Here is a 27,391-nt window from a genome sequence, read left to right as displayed (position 1 = left end):
TGTCTATGCCCGCGCACGCCCCCCTTCTTCTTTCTATGTCCGAACAGGCGCACATAAAATGACGTCAGCACCGCCGTAGGCCTCGTGCTCGTGCTCATGCTCGTGCTCATACGCGTGCGCACGCTCGTGTTCGTACATGTGCAAACCTGCTTTGCAAAAGCCCAACAACGTGCTGGAGCACGGTATGGATGGACAGCGTGAGGGAGCCCTTCATTTGAATATGGCTCTATCATTTTAACCTACACACCCATGTTTGTTTACTTATCTCTGTTTAGCTTTTACAAGATTCATGATTTTAATTCTCAACACAGGGTTCACAGTTAAATGTAAGCTGGGTTTGTAAACAGATACACTGCCTTTTATATGTTTGTTGGTTAATAAAGAAAATGACTTATGTCCGGTTCCTGGGTTGATGATCACTTGTGCCTTCATGATAATTTGGTAATTAATTAGTAACCATTTGTACTATGTACATGTACCATATGCCATGATCTGTAAGACCAGCCTCTGGGCGAATAACATGGGGGTGTGGCCGGTTATATTAAAACTGGGGCAATGAAAACGAAAGTATTGCAAACATAAGAATGGCGTCTGCCCGTCGTAAGTAGCCTATCCTGTTTTATGTATTCGTGATTATCTGTTAATTGTGTTTTAACCGCATGCTTAACTCATTTTTATGCCCCCATAAAAAGAGCTCTATGTAGCCACTGTTTTGATGTACTTTATTTATTTATGTATTGACATGAGACTGATATTAGTAATGTGGTGGGAATTGCTATCAAACCTAAACCCTAATAGGATTACTGATATAATAAATCATATCAGGGGAAACAATCAAGTGTGATATCACATGGATTCACAGATTTGTCAGAAGTTGCGATCATTGTTGATACAGACGTGGATTTAAAGTTTCACTTTCGTTTTTTCATGGCGCTCTCTTACAGTTTCACATCTGTAGCCCAAACCTGTGTAGCAAAAACGTGCTTTACATTCATTTCTCATTTGCATGGCGTTAAATTAGAGGACACTGCCATAATTGTTTCAATGCACTTTGATTCTAAGTGTAATGCATGGCCTTCAACAGCAGGTGATTGGATCAACCAGCAGGGGGCAGCAGAGACACGTGAAAAAAACAAACCAAAAAACTGCATCTCAAAATGTGCCTTTTCAAACCTGAACTTCAATTATTTGTTCACTATTTCTCACTGTAAAGAGAGTGATTTCTACACAAAAAGATCAACAGAAAGTGAGATCCAAGATGGCAACAATTCTAAAAAGATATATTTTATTTATTACATTATACAGCTTGTGAATGTCCAGGTCATCGTTATCCCCAAAGCAATTTCAGCCAAAAGCAACTGGACTTGGTTATTTGTCTAAGAAGACGTTTCACCTCTCATCCAAGAGGCTTCATCAGTTCATGTACACATCTGACCAGGCTGGGACTGATCCAGCATTATTATTACATTATATACATTATATATTAGTACCATGGCTCTGTGCAGGCTAGGGAAGTTCTACCCAACACCCCACACACACCAAAAGTCTCAAAAGGTATTTGTCCTCTTTAGACCATACACTGCATGCATATCCAGGTTGTATCTCCACCCTGTCAGGATAAAGAGCATGTCCACCACTGGGGATTATAAGTCTTCACCAAACATGTAAACATTTGTCGTTTCTTCAGAATCTGATGAGGAAACCTGCTCAAAAAGTGGAAGCGGATCTGACATCAGCGATGAGTCGGACAGTGAGGGAAATTCAGAGGCAGAAGATGTAGAAGCTGATTGTCAGGTTTGTTTCTGAACAGAAGACGTTGGACTCTGTTTTAGAATTATATGTACTGAAAAGCGATGAGAAGTCATCATTGGACCCACTTAAACCCAGCCTTTACACAGTTTCAAATAATCTAATTTAAAAAATCTTCTACGTATATTTTCACTTTCAGCTTTATGGGAAAGAACCCTGCAAGTATTACAACAACAAGGGTGTCTGTCGGGATGGTGACAGTTGCTCCTACTTGCACTTCTGCAAGTACGCCCTGACAGGAAGCTGTCGCCACGGGTCTAAGTGTAGACTGAAACACCCCGGAGACAGAAGAGAGACCTCTGGTGCAGGCAACAGGGAGCGATCATCATCCAGTGGTGAGGACGTGAAGAAAAGTCACCATTATTGATAGGAAAATATTGATTAGTGCAGCACTAATGCCTTTTTTAAACCAGGCCCAAAGCTCACTGATGGCCGATGCTACCAGTGGCAGCTGAATGACGGACAGAGCTGGACCGATGTTGATAATGATCACATTCTGGAGGCTCAGTACTCGCTGCCCCACACCAAAAGCATCAAAATCTACAACACACCATATGGGTAAGAGCTAAAAAAAAAAACATTTTCTAGTGAAGACACACAGAAACTGGATAGTGAATTATCTGTCGTCTGTCTGTAGGGCCGTAAGTATAGACTTTAAGGGGATGAGAGTGCATGAAAGAAAAAAGAATCTGAGAGTGAGACGTTTGGATGATGGAAACACTCAGTGGATCTGGTACTGCACTCTGGGTCGCAAGTGGATCAAGTATGGAGACAAGGTGAATGGAATTAAACAATGTGTGCAAAAATACACCAAGTTTTGGTCAGTTTGTTAAGGAACATTGATTTTTTTTGTTTGTTTTGTTGTCTGGACAGGATCCGAAGGGCCAACCCAGTCCTGTGAAGAACTCTGACATAGAGCAGAAGTTCCAGAGTAACCCAACGAGCTCCTATACTTTCACCATCGGTGCTGAAACCTATGAGATTAGATTCAGAGGTGAAGCATACTCAGACAACCTTCACAGAATATATATATATATATATATATATTTTTTTTATACTAATTATTTTTTATTGTTTGTCAGATATGCGACAGGTGACTTCAAAGAGAAAGAGGAGAGTTACTCGTCGACCAGTGTACCGACAGCAGCCAGGAGGAGCAGGGTGAGTTTGGATTTGGGAAGACTAGAAAATTTGAGTCCAGTCAGGAATGAATTTCTAAAAGATTTGATAAGCTGCATCGCAGTGGAGGGCGTCAAGTCAATCCAGTTTCATATTATTTTAAAGGAATTCAACAATTTAGGAGTTCAAACTTACCCCTAACCTCTGCTGTGCATAGTTCCCATGCAGTGGCGTACACAGTTTTTTTGAAGGGCAGGGGCGAAAAGGAAACAAAAGGGCACATATAGCGCGGCCTCGCCACTGAAGCAGGTACTTAAGCACGCGTTTTGGCTCCGAAGAGGGCACTTTAGCACGCATTTTGGCCCCCATGAGGGCACTTAAGCACTCATTTTGGCTCCTAGAGGGCACTTTGACACACATTTTGGCCCCCATGAGGGCACTTTAGCAAGTGTTTTGGCTCCCAAGAGGGCACTTTGGCACGCATTTTGGCCCCCATGAGGGCACTTAAGCACGTGTTTTGGCTCCCAAGAGGGCACTTTGGCACACATTTTGGCTCCTAGAGAGCTCTTTAGCAAGTGTATTGGCTTCTAGATAGCACTTAAGCACGTATACTGGCATATAGATAGCACTTAAGCACACGTTTTGGTGCACTAGAGAGCCCTTTAGCAAGCGTTTTGGCTCCTAGAGGGCACTTTTTCAACTGCGACCCCCTTCCCCCACCCAGTGTTACCATGAGTCCTTGAAACCCTTGGAAGTTTGTGAATTTAAAGGGGGTTAGTGCTTTGTTTTTGAAAAAAGATATACATACGTGTGATTGAAAGTGCAAGAATAGACATCGAGGTTTCAGGTTGTTATGCTACGTTACCAAACAGTTCTCAGACCCTGTTGTGTGGGTCTTTGAGTTTGAGGGAAAGTCCTTGAATTGGATGTTTAAAAAGGCGTGAGAACCCTGGCTATTGGCAACCATGCCTTACCCCAACACAAACCAGTTATTTCAAAGAAGCCAGAGAACAACCTGACCTGAAATAGCACAGATTCTTGGCAAGATAGTGATTAAATGGGTTTCCCGAAATGTTAAACTGATCCTTTTGAAATGAATCCAGAATTTGATGTTCTCATTATAGAGTTTCTCAAGCAGCCTCAACTCTCCAGAATCTTTCTCTGGGCACCAAACCACAGTGGCAGTTTGAGGGAGACACTGGAGCGTGGCACGTGTTCAAACGCAGGGTAAGCTACGCTGAGACACTTCATTTGTCTTTTCAAAAATAATACCAAGATAAGCCATGATGATTTGAATGGGTTCAACAGAGCGGCACCTCAGCTGAATGCTCAGTAACCAGTGATGACATTGAGAGGAAGTACCAGCAAAACCCCCGCGACAGCATGACCTTCAAAGTGAACGGACGCTCCTACAAACTGGACCTTGGAGGTTGAGTAGTCAATACTATGATCAGAGAAAATGGAAATGAATGGCCATGTAAAATAAAGCGATACATAGAAAATACTCCCTTGCTGTAATATACCGTAACCTTTTTTATTGTTTTTTTGTTGTTTTTTTCCCGCAGCGATGACCCAAACCAACCTCAAAAACAAGCATTCACGCAAGATCAGACGCGTGCTGGTGTGAGCGCTGAAGGAGATTTCGAAGACCTCAAAAAGAAGAAAGGCTGCTAACAATTGTGCAATAGCATATTTAGGCCTATACAATCATTTTAATTTGAAATTTGTTTAGTGTGGGAGCTTTGAGCACACTTCCAATAGTTGGATTTGGTAGATTTGGCTCTACATTGGTGACTTAATGGGACATTGAATATTGTGTTTACATAAGAAATTCAGGATAAGAGTAAATTATAGCCTAATGACAGCTTTTTTTCTTACTGGGTTGCCATAGTGTATTGTGCCAAAAGGTTTTTGAAGTTTACCAGCCTACACCTAAGTGCTGCCTCACATTATATACTGTACTAACATGCACACTGCCATCCTTAAATTATCATATTACATTCATCTGCCACATATCTTAACACGGCCTCTTCTGATATAATACAATTGACTAATTTAGACTTAGAGACTTAGACTTCTCTTTATTGATCCGTTTGGATGAACTCCTGCAAGAAAATTGAGTTTCCAGCAGTTTACAAAAACCCAAGGGAGGTATAAAAAATACAGTATAAGATAACCAATAAACTCTTAGCTAAATAAATACAGAAAGTATAAAAAAAAAACAATAAACAGTAAACAATAAACTCTCATTTAAATATATATGAGGTAGATGTAAGAAAGTTAAATGTAGAGGAAATGTATAAGATCAAATATGTTTGACTGTATATCACAGAAATGAGCAGCAAGATTAAATTATTATTATTATACTTAAGTGCTTGAGCACAAATGTAAGGGTGGTTACATCATTGTTACAAGGAAATCTGCAATTCTGATAATCATGTAAAGGAAATTGGAAATTATTTCAAATAAAAAATGCATTCATTGTATTTTTGTATTTATTTGGGGGGGGGGGGCAAAAAATACCAGATATGTGTGCCTTTGGTCAAGAACATAGCTTATAATACAACAAATAATATTTATTATAGAATAATGATAAGACTATTACTAATCACTATTATAATTAAATAACAATATTACCACAAAAATATAGCTTTTAATATATCACACAACAAATAATTTATACGATACAATAATGAAATTTTCCCTTTCATTTTAAAATGTCCACAGCCCTGTACACATGTCCAGTTATTTAAATATATAACAAGAATATAGCTTATAATACAACAAATGATATTACTATTACTTATAATTATTATTATTAAATTATATTACGACAAAAGTATAGCTTGTAATATATCATACAACAAATAATTACTATGATACAATAATGACATCACTATTACTAATCATTATTATAATTAAATAACAATATTACGACAAAAGTAAAGCTTGTAATATATCATATTTATATGATACAATAATGATATTATATTACTAATCATTATTATTAAATAATATAACGACAAAAGTAAAGCTTGTAATATATCACACAACAAATAATTTATATGATACAAAAATTATATTACTATTACTAATCATTATTATAATTAAATAACAATATTACGACAAAAGTATAGCTTGTAATATATCATATTTATATGATACAATAATGACATTACTATCTAATCATTATTATTAAATGACAATATTACAACAGAAATATAGCTATGCGTGCATCATTGCCCTGTTTAACCTGTGCGTTGACTGACTGTAGTTAAAGTGAGATTAATGTTTGAAAAAAGAAAAGTGATATGATATGACTCTATAAGATCATAAGTCACTGTTGTGCTTTTTTGTGCGTGCGCTTCATTTTACGGTCTACGTGCGTGAGCTGTTTCCTTACGTACGCGTTCCCGTTGGGCGTGAACGCGCCCTGAAGCGAAAGTAAAAAGCGAAGGCTCGCGAAGTTACTGACAAATGAAACCTTCACGTCGGTTTGGGAAGTAAAGAGGACTTAATTGAACTATAACGTTAGAGAAGTAACTGTATTGGCTCTCTTTAGTGTGTCGTGTTGGTCGGTATCAGCTCCGGTGTGTCATGGTGAGTGTACTTCAGCGAATCACTGCGGCTGTGGCGACAGAAAGTGTCTTTGTGCCGTGTTTACGGGGTTGTGCCGTGTTCAGCACCCCGGCCGTGAAACGCACCCCCTCACATTATAGGTGATATTCTGGATCAGAAGGCTGTTGTTTTCACCTATAGGAGTAGTTTATATACAGGTAACCACATTAAAAGCACACTTTTGAACCTATGAATTGCAAGAAAAGCTGGGATTATATTTAGGAAACGCTGAGTCAAATACATTCAACTTGCTCAAAAGATCCATTTAATTCATTTTGTAATTGGTGGTGTTTTCCACCTATATATATATATATATATATATATATATATATATATATATATATATATATATATACAGGTAACCCACAACGGCCAGAACACTGGTTACTTACAGTCTTGAAACTATTACTAACTAAGAGTTTAAAAACACAAACTTGGATAATAGCGAACACAAAACAACACCTTTTTTGTGTGTTCTGTGGAAATACACTGAAACCATAATTACAAAATGAATTCAATGGATCTTTTGAGCAAGTTGAATGTATTTGACTTGGTGTTTCCTAAATATAATCCCAGTTTTTCTTGCAATTCATAGGTTCAAAGGTGTGCTTTTAATGTGGTTACCTGTAAATAAACTACTCGTATAGGTGAAAACAACAGCCTTCTGATCCAGAATATCACCTGTAATGTGAGGGGCTGCATTTCATGGCAGGGTCCGGTCTTTGTTTTTGTCTCCTACAGGAAAACGGAGAGGAGACGGGATGGCAGCAGACCCCAGGTCTGTTCAACACATTTAAATCCCTTAAACACAGTAGTATAGTAACTTGTTTGTACACAGACTCTCTGACTTCACTGTGAGTTTTACTCAAAAGTCTAGCAGAAGAGTTAAACTTACTTTAAACAGAGTATGGAATAGCCTCTTCAGGAGTATGACTTACTGGACATGGTTACAAAGTCAGGCGTTAACTTACTTTTTGGTCCAGTTTTTTTATTTTATGTTTTCACGTGATTTAGAGCAAAGGGCAGTGGTGGAAGAAATTGCTACTCAGATATTTTACCTCAAAGTAGAAAAATAGAATCTAAATAATAAAATACTCCATTAAAAGCAAAAGTCCTGAATTCAAATTGTTACAATAAGTAAAAGTACACAAGTATTGTCGCCTAAATGTATTTAAAGTGTCAAAAGTACTAGTTATTCAGAATGGCTCCTTTTAAAAGTGTTTTTTTTTTATTATTATAGAATAGTATACTGTTGTGTTTTATCACTAATTGATACATGTAAGAGCACTTTAATGGTGCACTTGGTCAACGTGAAGCCTGATGGGCCTATTAGTAGTGGTAGTAGTGCTACATCATATCATATACGCATATTTTATTGTTTAAAGTAACTAAAGCGGTCAGGCAATAAGAAAGTATGAGGGTCAATGGCAATGGGGGGTTCGGGACAATGCGTTTCTACAAGGCTTTTCTTAAAACATCATTTCAAAGTTTTCAAAGTCATTTTTTGACTGTTTTTTTTCACCCTCAGCACCCGAACAATGTCAGTTGACACAACCACATATTTGGAAAAATATCTCTATATTTCTTCTATTAATTGTAAGTGAAATTTTAGGCAGGTATACCTCGGTGTGTCACCAGTGCCTGACACATTATTATTTGGTGGTTGAGTTTTGGATTCATAATAATCTAAGATTATTGCATCCTATTGGCCAGGAACTCCATATTTTTATTATCCAACTTTGAATTAAAAGACATAAAAACTGTTGGGCAAATATCAAAATAAGTATGTGACATACATTAGCTTTGTACCTTTATAGATCCCAGCCGTTTTTTCACTTTAACTTGTTATTTTTTGGTTTAAACAATATTTTACCCGGTTGCACCACCTGATTATTCAGTTGTACCGCCTGAGAGCAGCATACATAATGACAGGAAGTGATAAATATACCCTGTCAAATGTTGTTGAGTAGAAGTATAAAGTTTCATAAAATTGAGATACTCAAGTAATGTACAACTGCCTCAAAAGAGTAGAGAAGTACTTTAGTGTTAGTACTTTACTTATATTCTGAAAGAACACTTGGACCAACTTCATCAGCTCCACACTTGTCCCAGACACTCAAGACATAAACAGTCGGTGTGAAACATTAATCAGGCATGAACTGGCCTCTGAACAGTTGTCAAAGCTCTGGGTCACTATGAGAATACTTAATGCATAATAAGTAAGGATGGGAACCGGTTCAAGCGCAGAACCGCTCACAAATTGAAACCGGAATCGATGCGGGCATGCTTGTCTGACAGCTGTGCGTTGTAAAACAATAACATCAAACTCGTGCGCTGCTGGAAACCTGCAACAAGAAGGTGTCATGGCAGAGAGGGAGAGACAATCCAAAGCGTGGCTACATTTCACTAAAAAGATGACGACAGTGCAGCTTGTAACGTCTGTAAACTAAAACCTTAAAGTAAGGGCGTAAACACCACCGATCTGCTGAAACGTCTTTATGCAACATGAGTTTAAAGTCCAGCGTCATGTATTTGACACTCGAGTGCCACTGCTTTCCAACTGAGGAGCGGCACGTCTGTTACAGAGGTGTTCAGACGCAGGTTATATAAGATAACAGTCGCGTTACAAGACAACCTGTGAAGGCCGAAGTTTTTTCAACTCAGAAAATGTGATCAAGCAGAATCTTTAAGGACATTGGTATCAATACATCTCATCAACTCCCACCCCTAATAATAAGATCCCATACTCATTTTTCAGTCAGTGAGAAACATTATGAGTGGCAGCTGTCAAATGGACATCAGTGGCTGCCCATCGACAACGACCATGTGATCGAGACCCACTACTGCCAACCTGGAGCTAAAGGGATCACCATCAACTTTGAGCATAGGTCAGTGTTGTGGTTTTTATGAGCAGAAGGGGGATGTTACACTTTCCTTGAAATTACTATTTGTTTTCTTTCATTTTACCTTTTTTTGACAGAAATAATGATAATAATAAGGTGAATAACATTGATATAATAGCCAGATGAATCCTACCCTCACCTATGGTCATGAAAGCCGGGTCATAACCGAAAGAACGAGGTCACGGGTACAAGCGGCCTAAAAATGGGTTTCCTCAGGAGGGTTCAGCCATCCGTGAGGAACTCGGAGTAGAGCCGCTGCTCCTTTGCGTTGAAAGGAGCCAGTTGAGGTGGTTCAGGCATCTAGTAAGGATGCCCCCTGGGCGCCTCCCTAGGGAGGTGTTCCAGGCTCGTCCAGCTGGGAGGAGGCCTCGGGGAAGACCCAGGACCAGGTGAAAGATTATATCTCCACACTGGCCTGGGAACGCCTCGGGATCCCCCAGTTAGAGCTGGTTAATGTGGCCCGGGAAAGGGAAGTTTGGGGTCCCCTGCTAAAACTGCTGCCCCCGCGACCCGACCCAGGATAAGCAATTGAAGATGAGTGAGTGATGAGATGAGATGAATGGGTTTTGATTATATATCAAACTGCATCATATGCGTCTCCACAGGCCGGTGTTCATAGACTTTGATAAGTTACAGACTCTGACTCCAGGTCTGAAGGTACAGAGAATAAGCTTCCTACCTCAGGGCCAGACGGAGGAAGTAGGCTGGTACTTCAGAGATGACCAGCTGTGGCGTGAATACGTATCCCAGGTGAGGAAAATCTCATCAACATCAACTCTTTAATTGATTCTCGGGGTTTTCACACTCTGCGTGTCCCTAATCCTCCTCAGAGCTCCAGCGTGCCATCCTCCTCCTCGATCAGCAGCAGTGATGTGGAGCGTCAGTTCGCCCTAAACCCTCGGGGAACCTTCAGTTTCAAAGTGGGCTTGACGAGCTACACACTCGACTTCTCCAGTGTGTGACATTTCTGTCTTATCCGATGCATTTCGCCAAATGTGTCTTTGTATACAGCTGAATCTAACTGATGGTTTTTTACTCGGCAGCCATGACTCAAACCAACAGCACCACAGGCATGACGAGGAGCGTACGCAGGCGTCCGAAATTCACTACACACACCGCAGCGAGTGAGACTTCTCCTCTGTAAGAGTCTAAAAATGTTTCTGTCCTGCATTTAAACACACGTTTGTATGTAATGCACTCAAAAAAGATCGGCCTCAGTCTAATGATCTGTCAACTGACAAACAAAAAATTATATTTTTGTCTTAAAAAGCTTGTCTTTCTCTGCAGCCTTTACTCCAACCCAGCTCTCCCCGCTGCTGTCTCCTCCCAGCTCACTGATGGAGGCTACAAGTGGGAGTTCATGGGGGATGAAGGGAGATGGACAGAATACCAAGCACATGTACGTGGGCGATCCAACAATTTAAGATGGTAGTTGCAGAAGCTCGTAAGCGAAAACTACAAAAGATGTTTTCATTTCACTTACAGCCAGAAACTTTTGTTATGTTACGGTACATTTAATTCGTTCTATCCTTGTGAATAATGTCAGTCAGTGGTGGCATCTGGTGGTCAAATTAAAAAGTACTTTGCTCACTTATTTTCTGTGTTTCTGTGTAGAGATGTTCTTATGACAGCTCCGCCATTGAGAGACAATACCAGCTTAATCCACGGGGCCAGCTGCACTTCAGGATCAAGAAATTCTCATACACCCTGGATTTTTCAGGTAACAAGCACGCGTACAACAATCACAAGCAATCAGTCACTTTTCTTTTGTTAAGGCAGCAGTTTCAAACTAAACTCTGTGCACTGGTTCATCACAGACATGTGTCAGATCAATGACAGTATCGGGAGTCAAAGAGCAGTGAGGAGGACTGCCGACTTTGGGAGTCAACAGAACAGCAGGTCAGAAGAAAAAATGCACAATTAAACTTTCCCGCTTCGTTTGATACGTCCCTTTATACTGTAAGAAATAAGTGCAGTTTAAAGGGTGTTTAACTACCCCCTTAATTTACGCGTTCAATTCGCAATACTCTGTAAACCTCATAAGCCATTTTGTTTGTTTTATCAATCCACAGAGAAATGCACACAGCCCATATTCAGAAACTGTGCCTTTAAATGAACTGCCTGGGCTTCTGTATGGTTGTGATGTCATAACTATACTATATATAGGTAGAAAGAGCTGCTACAGTGCCGTTACAGTCATTCCCCGACTGCAACGACGATGCAGAGACACCACTTTGTGCATATTTGGAAAACCCGGAATCAGAGGAGACTGGGCTTTTTTGGGAGTGGGGCTTTAAGAGACAGGCGTTAAAATGGACAGACAGTGGGTAAATACAGGTATATTCAGACAGTATGGGAGAAAATAGTGGTTTTTGAATTAAAGCATGTTAAACATGTTTTAGTAGAAACCCAAAATACAATTATGCAAATGAGCAGATTATGGGACATTTAAAACACACAATGGCATTCCCTTCCCATTGGTAACCTGGTACTTTTGTCCGTCCCTAATATGCATTAACACAGCAATACTACGTAGCAACATCGGCGCAACGCATGTGGCAGTAATATGTGAACGGTGTATGCGTGCTACTGTAAATGTTTTCAACTTCAAATCCTCTGTCCTTCAGTCCGGGCCCACGATGGCAGTTTCTAGAGATGGGTGGAAAATGGAGAGATTTTTCCAGCGTTTGCAGTCAGGACATCGAGCTCCAGTACCAACGGAACCCGTCAGGCTCCGTGATGTTTAACACCAATAACTTCAGATATGAGCTCGACTTCTCAGGTGGGCTAAAAAACGTCTACAGTTTTGTCGTTTGGGAATTCCCTCACATACATTTTTAAGGTGTTAATGTTACAAGAGTTAATTAGTATGTATGTTTAAATCTGTCTTCTGCAGCCATGAGTCAGAGGAACCTGTCCACAAACACCATCAGAGCAGTGCAACGACTAAACCAGTGACTGTGGGGCGACAGCGCATTTGGACATCGGAGGTTAACTTGATACTGGTCCTCAGTTGCCTCACTGTCTGCCTCTCACATTGGAGAGGAGTGTTTTTCACAAGCTGCCTTGTCTCTTGGATGACAGACGACCACACATGATAATTATTTAAACCTGGGATATTTTGACAAGTTTAGGCTTTTTACAAGATATTGTACCTCTCATGTGCCAGAGTGTGTTTTCTCCACTCCATTGAATAGGGTTTTCCTGTGCCATTGCTCTCTGTTGTTGGGTTGGGTTAATGTTTACGCATCATAAAGGTAACTTATCAGGGTCCAGGTTGGTTTGATTTTAATAAATAAATAGTCTCAAGTGATGTCACTGCATCGGTTGGGTCTGAAGACTACAAGTTTGAAAATGAACAAAACATCTGGGGATGTGGAGCTAGAATTAAGTGAGTTGACCTGACTCCTTTAGGTCAACGCTCAACATCTCAGCAGTCAGCAGTCAGCAGTCGAGTTGCATTGTGGGTCATGTAGGCACTAGGTTTTGATATTGAAGATTGCACGGAATAAGAATCCAATGTGGTTCTGCTGCATCAATTTTGACACTTTGTTTTAAGCTGTACATCATGAGCCCGCTGATATTATAGGAGACGAATGGTAAATCAGGGCTGTCGTCTAAAGGAGAAAGGAAAAATGATAGGTAAGCAGATTTCGACACACCTCTTTTAACTTAAAACCAAAGGAACTGTAGCTTCTTAAAATGTTCATTATTCATAAATACTGCCTTGTAATCGGAGCCCTTTTTATTTTATTTAAATGTTTACTATTTGGCAGATACCTCTTTTGACCTAATACCAGGGGATGTGCAACTTAATTATGAATACTCATCATGCATGGAAATATTAAGATGTTCACTACAACTGCCATGTAATCAGTGCCCTGTCTTTCTTTTCTAAAATAAAGTTGTAACAGCCATCACACAAATAACGACGAGCCTTTTGAGAGTATTAGATTGTGCACTTTTCCTTTATATTTACAGATTTTCACTAAGCCACCTCAGAGACCGCACTTAAACACATAAAACATGGGCCACACTACACATATCGACAGCAGTGGTATACAAACAATCTTGTAGAAGAATAAGCTTTTAGTTTTCGGCTTTGGGGTTCTGCCAGGATATGTGACACACGCTCCGCAGATCACATCCACTTTGTGATTAAATCCAAACTGTCGATCTACAGTTGATGAAAGCTCCAATCATGGAAATGTTTGTAGTCTTGTGTGACAAAAGTGGGGAAATGAACAGAACCTGAAGACTCAATTCACGGGTAACACTGCCATGCGGCTTAGAGAGAGCTCACCTTGTATAGATGACATTACACAAAAATAAATCCAATAACAGACGTTACACTTCAGCATGTTAACAACAATCATTGTCAGCAGAAACACAGTGTGACCAGGTGCATCTAAAAACCCTAAAATGTATTTCTCATCAAAAAATGTAAGATTTAGAACGAGTACAAATTAATGTTCAGCTGTTTAGAAAATCTGACCGACCTATGTCATTGTTATAGGTGACAGGGGGAGATGAAGGTAAGGATCGATATGGACCCTTAACAACCAATCAGGATTATTGCACACGACTCATCTAAGGCCTCTTTACCATAATCATGAGGACATAAAATTCCAAGGCCCTCACAGAGCGATCCATCTTTAAATAACTATATATTTACACTTCATAACAATATGTCACCAGCACAGGTCCTCGGACAGCTGAAAAGTGCTGAAATCAAAATATATAGTGATAATCTTCATCATTGTACAAATTGGTCAACAGAAATGATGCACTGCAGGGTTGTGAGACCCTTAAAAACTTCTTCAGAGCTGGGTGTGTGAAATAAAATGCCATTGGAATCATTAGGAATCATTAGAAAAGATGCTAAACATCAAACTTTAGATCTTTTGTGGTTGAGTTCAGTAACATGCAACAAAGCAAGTCATTTGAGAAGAAAATGCCAGACAGCTGATGATTGAAAGGAATAACACTTAAGTAACAGAAGAGCGCTGTCTGTCTAGTCTTACACGTGTACCCATGTAAGGCACAATAGCCTAAAGCAGTGCATATGGTCCTTGTTCATCGCATTTAGCATTAGCATCTTGTTAAAAATGACACTGCTGTTAAAGCTACTCCACATCCTGTTCCACTATAAGACACAGATGAATCATTCATACTGCATTTACGGAAATTTATAGGATATTTTTGTTACCAAAGGAGGTGAAATGGTCGTCAGACAAACTTTGATCAGACAAAACTAACCCTTCCCTTTTCAACACGCTTAGATGTCAAATTAAGCAACGGGGAAAAAAGCAAACCTGATGATAGAAGAATGAGATCAAAGAGTAAAAAACAAAAAGTGACCAGTGTTCACAAAATGAAGGTTTCTGGCGCTGCAGAGAAACAGTTACCATGGAAACGGACTGGGGCTACTTGGTTTTCCCCTTGGTCTGAAACCGCGACTCAATTTTCTACACCCCCTTTTCAGATTGTCTCCACGGAGGAGCCTCCTGGATGCAGATCAGTGACTTGTCAGTGCTACACTTCCAGCTATCTCCCACTGGGCTAAGACGGTTTGGTGTATGCGGTTTCTGTTTTTTTGCCAACTCTCTGATCACTTTAGACATGCAGCAAATCCTAAAATAGTCTGGAGAAGCAATAAAGATACTAGAAGCCTGAAACTGAGCAGATGTGAGACCACTTTTCCCTTCTTCTTCTGCCAGTTTTTAGATTTTTGATGCGACTTGTTCAGGAAGTAACATCCACTCAATCATTCATTATATGAACACAAAACCTTCCTGAATAAACTGAGTTGGGATTCATCTCAACCCACGACATTTGGACTCCCAAGAATGTCAAGTACAAAAACAGTAGGAAACCCCCGCCCCCCGGCATTTTTAAAGAAAACAGCATAGAAGAAGTAGTTACCACCCCAACCTTTTGTCCTTCTGGTCAAGTAGAAATGGAATTCAGGCGCAGGTTAGTTTGTCAGCTAAATATGAGCGATTTATACCAGGTCAGATTAAAAACACAGACAGCGAAGGATTTGAAATCTTCACATTCAATCAGTGTCTTGTTCTGTGAGAATTCAAGGCTCTTCTGTCCATAAGTTATTAAAAGAATATACTTAACCTGGCGCCTTTTTAAAAAAAATTACTTTTAGCCGAACAAGTCTTTCAGATCATTGTTGACAGATGCACTATGTTTAATTCCACTTTGGTTCAGGCCAGGAGCAGCAGGGGCTTGAGAAAAGTTCTGTGGGCTGAAAAAAGGATTTGCTTGCATCCCAAACCCACTGGGCATTCCTCCCATACCCACTGCTGCACCCTGCACCTGAGTCTGAGCGTTCTGGCCTTGAGAAAACTGATTGAGCCAAGGGGTGTTGGTGCCAGGTGTTGCCATTGGACCCATTTGGTTAAGGGTGACTTTGGGCTGGCTGGGTGTGAAAAGACTGTCCAAGGCTGACAAGTCGGGGGCTTTATTTGTCTGTCCAATGGGTCCTTGATTCTGCACGATGACTCCAAAGTTTGGGGTGCTGGTGGTGGTGGCCATGCCGCCGTAGAGGCCGGGGCCTGTGGGCCGCATGCCCATCCCCATGCTTCCAGTCTGAAAGCCCATGGGTGGATTGAAGCCGTTGGAGACTGGGGCACCCATGGAACCCACCATGGGGCTGGAGTTGGGGTAGGCAGAGATGGTGGTGCCCTGCACTGGGGCTGGTCGTGGTGTGTTGGCCAAAGACATGCTGTTTAGAGATGTCATGTTGTTGAGCAGGCTGCTTGTCAAATCCTTAGTCTGCAACATAAAATGCGAGTAAACTTAGAGATGTTCTCTAACATTTAACATTTTAAATAGTACAGTAACAGTATAAACCAAACAGAAGTGCTACAGAAACTGAAACTGGCAACAGTAGTGCAACTACTTTAAAGTAGATTTATAGGCTAAATTACATGATATCAGATCGGTGCATAGACTCTACTTGCAGATACCTGTTTCAGTATTTAGTATCGTGGTATTACCGATACTGGTATAAAAACAACTCTAAAAGGAAAGAGCATTTTTGTGTACACAGACGTTTTCTGGCATTACCTTTGTGTTAGCGGTGTTGGCTGGTTTGATACTTTGCGGTGCTAATGGCTGCTGGTTCCTCAGTTTGGCAGCCTGCTCCTGCTCCTTGGCCAATCGCTGCTTCTCCTCTAGAGTCAGGGACATCTAGGGAGGTGCAAAGGAAGATGGACTGTGAACATATTGGAGTGCATGCTAAATTGATAAAAGGTGAAGATTTGCATAAATGAGGAATGGCATGGCTTTCGTACTCTGTTAGGCTGTGGTGCTGTAGCTGCAGATCCATTTTCTTTCCCATTCACCCCCGTGCTGCCAAAGATATCATCAATCTGAAAGCAAGAAAAGACGAAAAGGAATCACTGCAGCACAGAAACATAACATTCCCAGTCTTTTACAGACAAAAGAAAATATTTCAGGCACAGTAAATACACCCATGATGTCATAGAATCAACCCTTTTACCTGGTTGTTACTGCTAGGTGGGCTCTTGGTCTCCTCAGATTGCCCCCCTGGGTTCGAGATGTTAATACTTCTGTTAGAAGAGACAACAATGAACAAAATCAGAAAGGCCTGGTTAGTCATATGATTATCATATTCATGCTTCAACTATCAAATGCTAATTGCTTTCTGAGACAGATCCAATTACCCCTAGATGTTCTAGCAAATTTGTATAATATCTCCATTAATATGTATGACCATTTCATATTTAATCAGAGAGAATAAAAAGAAGGCTATAGTGCAGAGTGATTTATAATTGTGACAGGCACCTCTGCTGCTCCTGCATGATGTGCAGCTGCTCCAACTTGGTCTTGTGTTCAGTCTCCATGCGACTCAGCATGTCCCGTATAACCACCATGAACGAGTTAAACTGAAACATTCATATATCAGAACAGCATTAAACAGATTGAAGCAGACAATATAAAGATGAAGATGTTTTTTCATAGATTTGTTGGTGAATCAAATGTACAGGCATGCATGTGTTTCTGTCTGTGTAGTACCTGGTTAAGGTTGAGATTGTTGTCTATACTAAGAGAGACAAGGTGGGGCAGACTCTTGGTGGCCAGGTGCTCTTTGGGGATGCCCAACTTCTTGTGGCTGAAGGTGCACTTATAAATTCCTAGAAAGAAGAGTGGGAAAGGTCATATTACCAGTCATTAAGTGTTTTTTGGGCTAAATCCACACTAATATGTTTTTGTTGTCTGGATGAGAAACAGTTCCACCTAGTTGTCGGTCCAATCACGTAAGACAATGCTTCCTGTCCATGGTCATGTTATGTGTTTTCAGACATGTTAATATGGACAGTGGTGACAATATGTGGCGCAAAAATGATAATGTTGACAGAGATTGTTTTGGTTTTAAACCACTGTTTTAAAATGAAAACATATCAGTGTGGATGAGGCCTCAATCACACAAGCAGGAAGTGGAGTTTGCCATGCTTTACCTAGAACACCCATGAGTACTGCTGGTTCTCTGGAGGGGATCTGTTGTAGGAAGGGCAGGATCTCATCGATGACATACCATTTGTCGAGATATTCCAAAATCTTCCCCAGACACACCAGAGAGTTCACTCGTACCTTCACAGAAACAAAGGAAGAGACAGGCAAAGTAAAAAAAAAATAGAAATTCAGACACATCAGTTTGTAGTAGACAGTGGTGAAAGTTAAGAGCAGAGACACCTAAAAGGCATATCGATAGTCTGAAGAGTACAAGAAAACCGTGATGAAGGAGACTCACAGCAAGGGAAGAGGTCTGTAGGCAGGCTGATTTGATTCGAGGGATGAGGGAGTTCTTCATGGACGGGTAGTCAATCAGGTTGGCAAACGTCGGGATGATGTTCAGGCACAGCTCCTGCTCGGCCACAGATAACATGTTATGAAATCTGACATTTTTATAACACCAAAGGGCATTCATTCTTACGGTGCTCTCAAGGTAGTACTGATAAGAGAACAAAGGGTATAAGCTTCCAAGTGGAATGCTAAAAATATACGCCAATGTAGGGCTGGGCGATATGGCCAAAATCTTCTGTTCCGAAATACCATAGGGTATTTCATACCTCAATAATGGTACTGCATGTTTTCTTCAATAAATAAATACTGTGTGAATTAAATATTTTTCAAATGAAAAGTACTATTATTTGTGGTACTTTCTCATTCTGTTAAGAACTTTAGAGCAAAATGAACGTAGCATGCAAGGATCAGAACGTAAATATTGTTATAATGCAGTTTGGTCACCGTTTTTTTTCCAATAGAAACAAACTTACCAGATTCTTTTTGCTGTTCCATTACTCAACTTTACCCACTTAGTCATTATATCTACATTTCTCCCAAGGTAAACTACAAATTGGCAGCTATTTATACAGTGTTGCTGTAGACACTACCTGTTAGGAGTACAAAGCAACCTTAAAGCTCAACCAGGCCGAAAATATTTTGATACAGCATCTGGCTTTTTCAAAGATCAAGTAAACACTCATGACCTATTTGTTGATGATGGCAAATCATAAAATAATTTCTCCACCATCGACAATCGGCCCTAGACCGACCCCCACCCCCACCATACCTGGATCTGTACAGAAGGTGCTTCCAGAGCTCTGTACACCATAGGCAGCACGCTGTTCTTAATGTCCTCTGAGGGTGTCTTGGTCAATAGCAGGTCCATCTTCTGCAGGAATATCAGCAGGATCTGAACAGCACAGGGACCCAGTAAGCAATACAAGAGTCAAAAGCTTGATGCTATTCTCTACATGTGAGTGAGTAAGTGGATGTTAACAGAGACAGGGCTTTCAGTGGCTTTAGTTTAGTCTTTAGTACGACAGACAACACGCACAGTGCACAAACTAGCTGATGTGACAGGAGCATATTTACAGCAGAGACCACTCACCATATTACTAGCCTGAAGAAGCATGGAAAGAAAAATACAGAGGAAGACATCTTGATAAAATGACAGACCAAACCAAACAGAGCATGCTCTTTAGTCTGATTAATCCCAAACACAACTGTGAAAAGGGAGAAAACATCATGCAAAGATTTAAATGGAGAAATCACACTTTTATGAGAGCAAATTACTTAGCTTATCAACACATGCTTACTGTATACTACAGTAGTAATATCAAACACTTGAACAACCATTTCCGTTTCAGACATGTACATCGACATACTGTATGTGCAGAGTTCAGTGCTTCTGTGTACCTGAATGGGTTCTTGCTGCTTGAAAACAGGTGTGAGGTCAGGCATGATGAGACGAATGTACTCCTCCTTGGTGCACTCCTCTGCGATCAGCAGCACGTTGGGAAGCACAAAGGGAACCATGTCCGGATTGACAAACTCGGAGGTCAGTGCCGGCAAGATTCGATACACCACCACTCTCTGAAAGAAAGACCAGACAGAATGGGATCCAGAAGCCATGAAAAAGTGTGATTTGAAACTGTATTACCGTATGATAATGATGAGCAAAATGAACACAAAACAGGAACCGTTTTTTTTAAACCAAGAAACGGTGCCAGACCTTGCCAAAAAATGACTTGACACAAATGACATAAATGTCTTTGTGTGAGTTTATACACAACTAAACAGATGGAAAGCGAATGGGAGATGGTAATATAAGCAGCCTACCTTGGGAAGTTTGGGAAGGACTTTGGGGAGGCCTTTGTAGAACTGGGATTTCTGAAGGTTGTCCCTCTGGAAGAGGGAGTCAAAGTACTGCAGGGTCACAGCACCCACGTCATCAAAAAAAGGAATCTGAATTTGTCACAAAAACAGGAAGAAATGTCATCAGATATTACCAACAAAAGCACATACTATAAACATAAACTAGGACTCTTTCTATTTTCATGCATGTTGTGACGATGCAAACCTTCGTCATCTGATCTGCATCCGGTCGGACGTTGGGTGTGACGCTGAGCAGCATTTTGACATGCTCCCGAACCTCCTCTGGGATCTTGTTCAACACGGCTGGACTGATGCTGCTCAGCTACAATTGAAAGACACAGAAAAGAACAAAACAGAGAAGAGGAGAATAAAACCAGTGTTTGATTGGTAATAGTAACACACTTGTGATATTCTTAAAAGTCAATTCATGCAGCAGGTAAACTTAAAATGGTTTGCAGCTCAAGTCTACATTAGTGTGTCCAGTCACAATCATCAGGATCAAACATGTTTCTGTTTAACCACTCAAATCAAATCTGGACAGACATCCACCTGCACTATGAGCTAGACAAGGATCCTCTGTCATTCATCATGCTCTGACATGTGGCACGCCTCCACCTACCTGGTCCAGTTGTCTGCTGAAGCTCTTAAATATGTCATGCTTGTTGACTTTGAAAACAGGCTTGCCCTCATTGAAGACGGCATGCATGATCACGCCCAGCGAGTACATGTCAGAGGCGGAGTCACAGCTGACGGACAGGATGTACTCAGGGGCAAGGTACTCAGGGTTGGGGAGGCAGAGCGGAGGGAGGCTGGGCTCCCACTCTTTACATGTGTACTTAAGCTGAGGAGGATGAAAGAACATAGGAATGTCAAGATGTGACAATACTGCAAGACATCATTTTGGAAGAGCATTGAAGGCTGGGAGTAAGACAGGCTGCACTAAAGGAACAAAAGTCTTCTAACACACCTCAGCATCTGAGGGATTGTTAGAGGAGATGCTGAAGTCAAAGCCCATGATCTTCCAGGATCCACTCTTGTTGAGGATGATGTTCTCTAGACACAAGTTGCCGTGGACCATTTTCACCCCACTGTGGAGAAAGGACAAGCCCTCCGAGATCTGAAGGGATAGAAAAATTAAAGCATCAGTTTTTAATCTGAAATGGTGGAAATGTTTTGTGAGGAACGCCTTGTGTACCTCAAGGCGTTTCTTAGATATCGCCTTCACAAGAATGGGACAGATGTGAGGTCACAGTGAACTTTGACCTCCAAAATCTAATCAGTTCATCAGTTTGTGCCAAATTTGAATCCCTCCAGGGGTAAATTTACTGTGTTTGTCATTGGAGTCTGGTGACTTTGACGAGAGCATAGATAGCGGGTTTACTTCCCCCTGTGTAAACGCTCACTTTTCTAGATGGGCCTTTTATAGGTGATTAAAATATGTTCAGCCGCCGCCCTCCTCAACAGCAGTACATCACATAGTTTCCATGTTGGTTCTCCTGTCTGCTTCTCTAAACTGGGGACATGCTGACAGCCATCTATTCTAGGTAATACACTGACTATGGATAACTAATCATACAACCCTATTTCATTAATCCTGAATTATCCTTTTAAGACCAATGTTGGTGAATGTGAGACAGGAAAAAAAAAGAAGATGAAAACTGATGTAAAGTTAATTGACACTGCACCAACAAAAGCATATCACTGAAATGTGAGGCATTAAAAATGGAGCTGGTCCAACTGGCATTGAGATTCTAGATTTAGTATATGTGGCACTGCCAGACAACTAAGATTTAGGGTGCTCATAATAACAAACAGGCAAGTTCTCATTCTTTTATGTTTTAGTGCACATCTGACAGGTGCACAGTGTGTCAACAAAGGTTGATGATTTACATGAGGGGAAAATAAATCCACAGAGAAAAATTGGCAATTAATCGATGATAAAAATAATCATTAGCCACAGCCTTAGCAACCTTAACCTGTCTGCACGCTCACCTGTAGCAAGCCATACTTGGTCTCCACATCATAGAGTTTGTACTCCTTGATGTCGTTAGGCACGGGGCTGGGCAGGTTCTCCCACTGGCCCAGCACGTTGGCCAGGCTGGCAAACACTGGCTCTGTACAGAACGCCAAACAGTCTCTGAGGGTCAAATACAGAAATAACATAACTTATAAACAGAGTAGAATCCTTTCAAACAAGTGCTTTTTAAATGTTTAATCCTTTTTGACACAAACAAATTCAAAAACAGAAGACAGAAGTAATTTTGAATTTAGAGCTGCCCTGGGTAAAAGTTTAAGAAAGTCAAAGTACAAAACAGCCTCAACCCTATCTTGCCCTCAAGGGCCATAAATTATTCAGGACCCAGTCTTCAGAGTCTTTGAACCATGGAAAGCTTCTGCTTACTTATGTACAAACAGAACAGACAAATACATTTGTTATGCAACTTCTGAACCCTTGACTATCAAGCCCCTCTTTGAGCTGCCAGTCTTTCCATTTGTCCTTGGTGTGTGTGTGTGTGTGTGTGTGTGTGTGTGTGTGTGTGTGTGTGTGTGTGTGTGTGTGTGTGTGTGTGTGTGTGTGTGTGTGTGTGTGTGTGTGTGTGTGTGTGTGTGTGTGTGTGTGTGTGTGTGTGTGTGTGAGAATCACCGTGACTCTTCAAGAGGATGTTGCACAGTCAGGAGGCGGGGGTGGCGCAGTCTGGTCAGCTGTTGCACCCCTTTTTTCAGCGAATCAACAATTTGGTCCTTCTCAAATTTCGGATACTTATCGATCATCTTCTTATCAAACACAAAAACTGCTACTTCCTGGAGGGTCAAAAGCAAACAACAAGGATCTAGAATTAGTTTTATCAAGTCCCACACCTATTCCTTGTGTCCTCAGAGGACTTCACCAGCAGAATCCTGACCATGCGGAGTGTATACTGTGTCATCTTATTGCGTAATATCTCAGTCCCAAACAAGTGAACCTGTTCGCCCCTCAGTGGCAAATTTAGATTACGTTTTTTTTTAAAGTAACTACAAACCTGTTTGGTGGATTTCTTGGTGCCATTGTAGATCCTCCAGCACAAGCCAGGACCTCCGCTGGCAATATGTCGTCCAACCTCAAACTCCCGCGTCACTGGGTTGCCCATGACAGCACTGGTGACATCTGCCGTCACCTTGGTGACAGTGCTTTTTAGCTTGTTGAGCATTGACTCCATGTTTACACCTGACCTGGCAGCTGAAGTGAGACAGGCGGACAACAGACCAGACCACCCAGGACAGAAACATAGAATACAGTTTTTAATCTGGAAGAGATGGATGTACAGTACATACAGTATAATAACCCTTTATAGTACAGCCGCAAAGATTAATCATTTAATTGGTTATTGATTATTAAATCAATAAATCACCTAGTATTTTGATCATCGGTTATTTGGTTTGAGTGCTTTTTCAAGAAAAGAATTCTGATTCCTGCTTTTTAAATATTTTCTGGTTTCTTTACTCCTCTATGTAAACTGAATATCATTGAGTTGTGTACAAAACAATACATTTGAGGACATTTCCTTAGGCTTTGGGAAACACTAATTGACATTTTTCCTTTTCTAGACCAAACATCCAATTGATTCATTGAGAAAATATTTGACGGATTAATCAACATCATTAGTTGCAGCCCTACTTTCTAGCTAAGCAAAAGCCTTCACAATGCATGTCTATTCACTCTAATGCACCTGCTTGTAAATTTGCACCTCAAAGTGCCCACCAGTGTTTTGCCTATGCAGGAGGAGGAAAAGCACCATAACAGCCCAAGCTCCCCCTAAAATATAAGATAACTCAGGGCAAGCTCAGAGCGAACTCAGACAAACCACATCAAGCCTCTCTTTCAAAATACTTCAGTACAGTGACTTGAACGCATGTTAGGCAACAGGAAGTCACACAAAAGAACATGGCTGACAGTGATGTAGCCAAATTATTTATAAAGCAACAGTTTATTCAAGGTTTTATCTGTCTTAAACAGGTTTCTGGTAATTTGATGTTTATTTCACCCCGCTGCAAGGCTAAATAAGCTTTTGTCTATAAATTGAGATGCACACGGTAATGTATGCATAATTCATTTCTCACAGATTCCCACATGAAAAAATAGCAGGCATCAGTATCAAATGGAAACAAGCCTACTGGATCTTACTAACGATTTTAAAGGCCCTGGCTAGCACCCACCCTGGCCAATTCTGTTAATGACAACCTCTGCTCGTATTCTGTGTATGTATATACAGTTTTGCACAACAACAATAACTCTGTTAAGCTCAGTCACTTACGTATGCTCAGCCAATGCCAACAGCTGTAACACTACATAACCAGCCAAACTGAGGGTGTACATTTATATGAAATACTTCAATAAGCATGACTCAATGTGTTGATGTCAGATTTGTGAATGTTAATGTCTGTGTGACAACCGTTCTCAGTCCCCATCACTTTGTACATGTCCTACAACTGTCAGATCTTCTTGAGCCTAACTCAAAACAATGCAGCTTCATTTGAAGAAGTGGATTGCAGGATCTCTGGTCTGATAATAACATTGCAGCATCACTGTCATTGATCATTATGTATCTCGCAATGGACAGGCTGTCCGAGCCAAAAATGCTTGCCAAAAGAATCAATATACTGTATACCAGGTCCTGTTATTATGAAGCAATATTTCATTAAATATTTCCTCTAGCATGAGGCTGTTAACTGCTTTTATCTGCAAAAGATTTAAGGATGTATTTAAGATAAGATGATCCTTTGTTATGGGCAACTTTACAGCGTTACAGCAGCAAAAGAGGATAGTGCAAATAACAAAAGCATCAATAACATGCGAAATACAAAATATACACAGTAAAAAATAAGAAAAAGTTAAAAATAGCTTAAAACTGTACAAAGAAAGTGACAGTAAAACACAAACAGTGATAAATAAACACACTGTTGACCCCTCTGTGTGTGTGTGTGTGTGTGTGTGTGTACGTGTACGTGTATTTGCACAAGAGTAACGTTACATATGTTGTTACGATGCCTGGTCTATTTACTTACTTTACACAAACTGTCAATGTTATAGGAAAGTTGGGGGAGGTAAATTGAGAGCAGCATTTGGGACATCCAACTGACAAAACAACACCAGCAAAGAGCCTTCTAGCACAGTCGTTAGCTTACAGGATACCAGGCAGTTTATCAATGACCACCGTACTAACATGGTTATACATGGTCACGGGTTAACAGGCTATTCAGTGTACGGTTAAACAAGAATTGACGCGTTGTGTTGAAAGCATATAGATGTCGTCGCCAAGCGTGACTGTCGTGTTTGATGGGAAATATCTGGACGTTAGCTTGTTTAGCCTAACCCAAGCTAACTAGCCAACACTGCGCCAGTAGACTATCACAGTTCATTACAGTCAAATTGACAGTTTGTTTGAATCCAAAACTGTCACTCGGGCTACATACCTTGATGTGAAAAGGGTTCTCCGTGTTATTTCTCGGTTTAAGTAGACTCTCAGCTGTGCCGCTGTCAGTACTGGCAGAGGAACACAGACAACACAGCCCCCATGTCTTCTACTGGCATACCTAATGAAGTCGCGAGCGAGAGAACAACCACACTTCCGGGTTGTCAGGTGCGTCGACGTCATCTGAGGGGTTTTTTTTAACCAGATATTTTTGAACCCACATTCAGTGGGTGGAGAATAAATGTGTTATCCCCAATAAATTGAAAGAATTACATGATAAAATCTTGCACATTTACCCCACTAATACATTTGTTTCAAGGTTTGCAGATGTGGACATCAAATGTGAATTTTGTAAGATTGAAGTGAAACTATTAGAAGAAGAAGAAGAAGAAGAAGAGGAAGAATTCCTTTATTTGTCTCGCAATTGGGAAATTCAATTTTCACTCTATTATTATTTTTCATGTTACACACACACAGGCCCAAAACACACACACACACACACACACACACACACACACACACACACACACACACACACACACACACACACACACACACACACACACACACACACACACACACACACACACACACACACACACACACACACACACACACACACACACACACACACACACACACACACACACACACACACACACACACACACACACACACACACACACACTCCCTTTACTCCCTTTTTTCTTCTTATGTTTATTTAATGAGCATTGTTGGAGGGTGCCTGAGGCCTCAGATTTTCATTGCCAACAGCTGCTTTTGTAATTGTTGTGCACGTCAAGAACCGTTTATAATCATTAAGGCAACGGGCACAGGCTATAACAGATCACAGATGTTTGTACAAAGTAGTGCGCTCATTTGTGTTATCATAAGGCTATGTGCCCCAGTTATAAATAGCAGCTATTTTCAATAGTAATCATATTTGTCACACACTGTAATGTGGTAGCTGAGATGAAAGAAAAAAAGGCCTACATAGTATTTATTTTTATTTTAATAGTGATTAACCAAATATCAAGACCCTATAATACCCAGGACTATAAGGGTCTGTATGTGGTGTACTAACGCTTCTTTTTTATACAAAAAGATCCAAATGTGTGACCATATATGAACAATGTGCACCATTTTATACCAAAATGATAACCATTTTTAGAAACAGACTACCAAGAATGATGAATAAATATATTTACAATGGCACTGTACTGTAGCAGACTTTTCAAACAGGTAACAGAATCTGATGGGTGACAGGATTTGGTGTAATATCAGGGGAAAAAATTACTGAAATGTACAGTAACTGTTATTAAGGTAACCTCTAGTGTGTGGAAGGTTAGCAGACCCTTTACAACCACACGAGGACCACTGATGATCCATGGACTAAACTAGTCCATGCACTAAAAGAAATACAGCAAAGTCTTATCTGATAGAACATCAGTTCCACTTTTAATAGATGTGTTATTCCAACAGACAATAAAGCATGTTTCAGCATCCTAAAGTGCATCTAACATGATTTTAGTGTGTGTAATGAACAAAGAGGCTGACCGATACAGTATGAGATTAGCCTGTAAATGACTTCTGCATGACCACAGCTTCATTAATTAAAATAATACAATACAACTGAGTCACCATGCTCAACCAAATATCAAATTAGTCACCTAAATTAAGTCATTATTTGTGATCTTCCATAAAAAGGAATATTTCCCATCTTTCAAGTAAAATCCTAAAATATTACAATTAAAACACTGCCAAAAACAATGGCACTAAAAGTTAAGCTTA

At 40.5% G+C, this 27,391-nt stretch overlaps 3 protein-coding genes across 3 annotated transcripts; 2 read left to right on the top strand and 1 right to left on the bottom strand.

The window, feature by feature from the left end:
* Positions 1-583: 583 nt before the first annotated feature.
* LOC310962912 (protein mono-ADP-ribosyltransferase PARP12) lies at positions 584-5,362 on the top strand. The gene is made up of 10 exons (XM_083935524.1): positions 584-600; positions 1,688-1,794; positions 1,949-2,144; positions 2,223-2,367; positions 2,447-2,585; positions 2,683-2,803; positions 2,892-2,970; positions 4,053-4,155; positions 4,237-4,357; positions 4,494-5,362. Exons 1-10 carry the CDS (start codon positions 585-587, stop codon positions 4,553-4,555), a joined length of 1,089 nt encoding a protein of 362 aa, XP_083791650.1. The 5' UTR covers position 584; the 3' UTR covers positions 4,556-5,362.
* A 1,032-nt stretch (positions 5,363-6,394) lies between these two features.
* Positions 6,395-13,358, top strand: LOC310962786 (uncharacterized protein). Its single transcript, XM_083935359.1, has 11 exons — positions 6,395-6,528; positions 7,288-7,324; positions 9,305-9,434; positions 10,055-10,199; positions 10,280-10,403; positions 10,493-10,589; positions 10,737-10,848; positions 11,064-11,169; positions 11,267-11,348; positions 12,077-12,231; positions 12,346-13,358. The coding sequence occupies exons 1-11, from the start codon at positions 6,526-6,528 to the stop codon at positions 12,405-12,407; spliced, it is 1,053 nt and encodes a 350-aa protein (XP_083791485.1). The 5' UTR covers positions 6,395-6,525; the 3' UTR covers positions 12,408-13,358.
* A 90-nt stretch (positions 13,359-13,448) lies between these two features.
* scyl2 (SCY1 like pseudokinase 2) lies at positions 13,449-25,717 on the bottom strand. Its single transcript, XM_083935567.1, has 18 exons — positions 25,602-25,717; positions 23,171-23,367; positions 22,795-22,952; positions 22,143-22,287; positions 21,118-21,267; positions 20,770-20,991; positions 20,356-20,472; positions 20,115-20,240; positions 19,692-19,868; positions 19,063-19,185; positions 18,241-18,354; positions 17,948-18,080; positions 17,505-17,623; positions 17,274-17,374; positions 16,969-17,038; positions 16,760-16,837; positions 16,533-16,655; positions 13,449-16,238 (listed from the first exon to the last, which is right to left on the bottom strand). Exons 2-18 carry the CDS (start codon positions 23,345-23,347, stop codon positions 15,606-15,608), a joined length of 2,766 nt encoding a protein of 921 aa, XP_083791693.1. The 5' UTR covers positions 23,348-23,367; positions 25,602-25,717; the 3' UTR covers positions 13,449-15,605.
* Positions 25,718-27,391: the final 1,674 nt, after the last annotated feature.

This window comes from Echiichthys vipera (genome assembly GCF_963691815.1).
Source record: "Echiichthys vipera genome assembly, chromosome: 20".
Classification (NCBI taxonomy): domain Eukaryota; kingdom Metazoa; phylum Chordata; class Actinopteri; order Perciformes; family Trachinidae; genus Echiichthys; species Echiichthys vipera.
Note: the sequence above shows the minus strand (reverse complement) of the source record. Positions and strands in the feature narration are given on the sequence as shown.

Excerpts from the sequence above, each read along its gene's own strand:
- LOC310962912 (XM_083935524.1), top strand. Across the intron at positions 1,795-1,948 it reads ATGTAGAAGCTGATTGTCAG|CTTTATGGGAAAGAACCCTG; the intron begins GTTTGTTTCTGA and ends TTTCACTTTCAG. Across the intron at positions 2,586-2,682 it reads GGATCAAGTATGGAGACAAG|GATCCGAAGGGCCAACCCAG; the intron begins GTGAATGGAATT and ends TTGTCTGGACAG.
- LOC310962786 (XM_083935359.1), top strand. Across the intron at positions 11,170-11,266 it reads ATACACCCTGGATTTTTCAG|ACATGTGTCAGATCAATGAC; the intron begins GTAACAAGCACG and ends GGTTCATCACAG. Across the intron at positions 12,232-12,345 it reads ATATGAGCTCGACTTCTCAG|CCATGAGTCAGAGGAACCTG; the intron begins GTGGGCTAAAAA and ends TGTCTTCTGCAG.
- scyl2 (XM_083935567.1), bottom strand. The coding sequence starts at position 23,347 with ATGGAGTCAATGCTCAACAAGCTAAAAAGCACTGTCACCAAGGTGACG. Across the intron at positions 20,241-20,355 it reads ATGCAGATCAGATGACGAAG|ATTCCTTTTTTTGATGACGT; the intron begins GTTTGCATCGTC and ends TGACAAATTCAG. Across the intron at positions 17,375-17,504 it reads ACAATCTCAACCTTAACCAG|TTTAACTCGTTCATGGTGGT; the intron begins GTACTACACAGA and ends TGAATGTTTCAG.